The sequence below is a fragment of the Etheostoma cragini genome, chromosome 19, assembly GCF_013103735.1.
Source record: "Etheostoma cragini isolate CJK2018 chromosome 19, CSU_Ecrag_1.0, whole genome shotgun sequence".
Taxonomy (NCBI): domain Eukaryota; kingdom Metazoa; phylum Chordata; class Actinopteri; order Perciformes; family Percidae; genus Etheostoma; species Etheostoma cragini.
The window spans coordinates 4,905,923-4,907,518 of record NC_048425.1 but is presented as its reverse complement, the minus strand read 5'-3'; the positions used below and the strand labels follow the sequence as shown (position 1 = coordinate 4,907,518).

General features: G+C 49.3%; 1 protein-coding gene across 2 annotated transcripts in view; it reads left to right on the top strand.

Moving 5' to 3' along the window:
- The window catches only part of LOC117934984 (protein mono-ADP-ribosyltransferase PARP14-like), a 10,509-nt gene that overhangs the window by 2,672 nt on the left and 6,241 nt on the right, over positions 1-1,596 (top strand). For both annotated transcript variants that reach the window (XM_034857032.1, XM_034857031.1), the window contains exon 4: positions 33-1,523. In XM_034857032.1, the coding sequence (XP_034712923.1) occupies positions 33-1,523 (1,491 nt within the window). The remainder of the gene's footprint in view (positions 1-32; positions 1,524-1,596) is intronic.

Below are 1,596 nucleotides of genomic sequence, written 5' to 3'. Positions count from 1 at the left end.
AGTCCTGCAGCTCTCCTCAGAGCACAGATGAGGTGAAGGTGTACAGCGAGGTTGGGATGGCTGTTGTTGTCGGGGAGCGTTCTCAGGTGAACGCCCGGTTGATGAATGTAAAGGACAGGTCAGGTATGAGTGAGAAGCAAACCAGCATTCGTCGACTGGGCGAGGCCAAGCTCCGCCTCCTCTGGAAAGAGATCGAGCACAGTTTGGGACAAGATTGTCCAGGAGTGAAGGTAACGAAGGGAGCTGCCGGTCAGTTAGTTTTGGAAGGTTCCGCAGAGGAGATTCTTAAGGCTGGCAATTGGATTTCCGATCAGGAGAAGTGGGTGTCAGAAAAGACGGTTTCTGACATGAGCGCATATTTCTTGGTCTTCTTGCAAAGGGCTTACGGAGGTTCAGGGGCGCTGGGTCAATTTTTAGGTCTCAGTGACAAGGTGGAAGTAGAGTTACGAGACACAGAGATACGCATCTTCTCCCTTTCTGCTGATGAAATGAATGACACAGCCAAAAAACTGCACGAAAAATTCGATGAAGTTAAGATTGATGTTCCTAACTGCTCCACTGTGCCGTCTGAGCTTCAGGAAAAGCTTAAGTCCAAGACGATGGAGATGAACAAAGGGCAATACAGGGCTCAGGTTGTGTTTGGCTCAGACAGCTCGGTGTGGTTACTTGGCCACACCAAAGAGGTTGACGAGCTGAAGGAAGCTGTCACACAGTTTATTTTGGACCAGTCAAGCATAGAAGGACAAGTCATTCTTCCTTACCCAGAGTTGGCACAAGAGTTACCAGGATTGCTGCAGCTGCATGGGTTTGACTATTCAGGGGTGATCTTCCATCCTTTTACATTTTCCTCTGAGCCCATGGTGGTCCTGGAAGGTCCATCCAGAATAGTGTCTGAGGTCAGGAACCGGCTGGGTCCATTTCTGGACTCCCTGGTTAAGGATAAAGTCACCATTGACCTGCCAGGGGCAGTAAGATATTTCGAAAGTCCCAGCGGAAGAGAGGGCATTTTAACTGTTGCTCGCTCTCAAAAGTGTATCATACAACCTCAAGAACAATCTCATGCTACTAGACAGATTTTAGCATCTGGAGACACAACTGTTGCCCGCTACAGCCTCCGTGGTGGGTTCCAGGTGCTGGTGTGTCAGGGTGACATCACTAAACAGGATGCTGATGCCCTGGTGAATGCTGCTAACGAAGATCTGGAACACGCTGGAGGGGTTGCTGCTGCGCTGAGTAAAGCAGGTGGCCCTCAGGTGCAAAAGGAGAGCAGAGCTCTAGTAAAGCAGACTGGAAAAATCCCCACAGGTGATGTGGTAGTGACCACAGGGGGGAACTTAAAGTGCAAGAAACTACTGCATGCTGTTGGGCCTGTAGGTGGAAAATCAGGTGGTAGAGAGGGGATGTTACTGGAAAAAACTGTCCAGTCTGCTCTGAATTTAGCAGAGATGATGGAGTTCAGGTCCATAGCCATTCCCTGTATCAGCTCAGGGATTTTTGGTGTCCCTGTTACTGTGTGCTCTGAGGCTATTGTTACTGCTGTTAAGAAGTTTGGCAGTCAAGGAGGGAGAAGTCTGAGCAGAGTTATCCTGATTGATA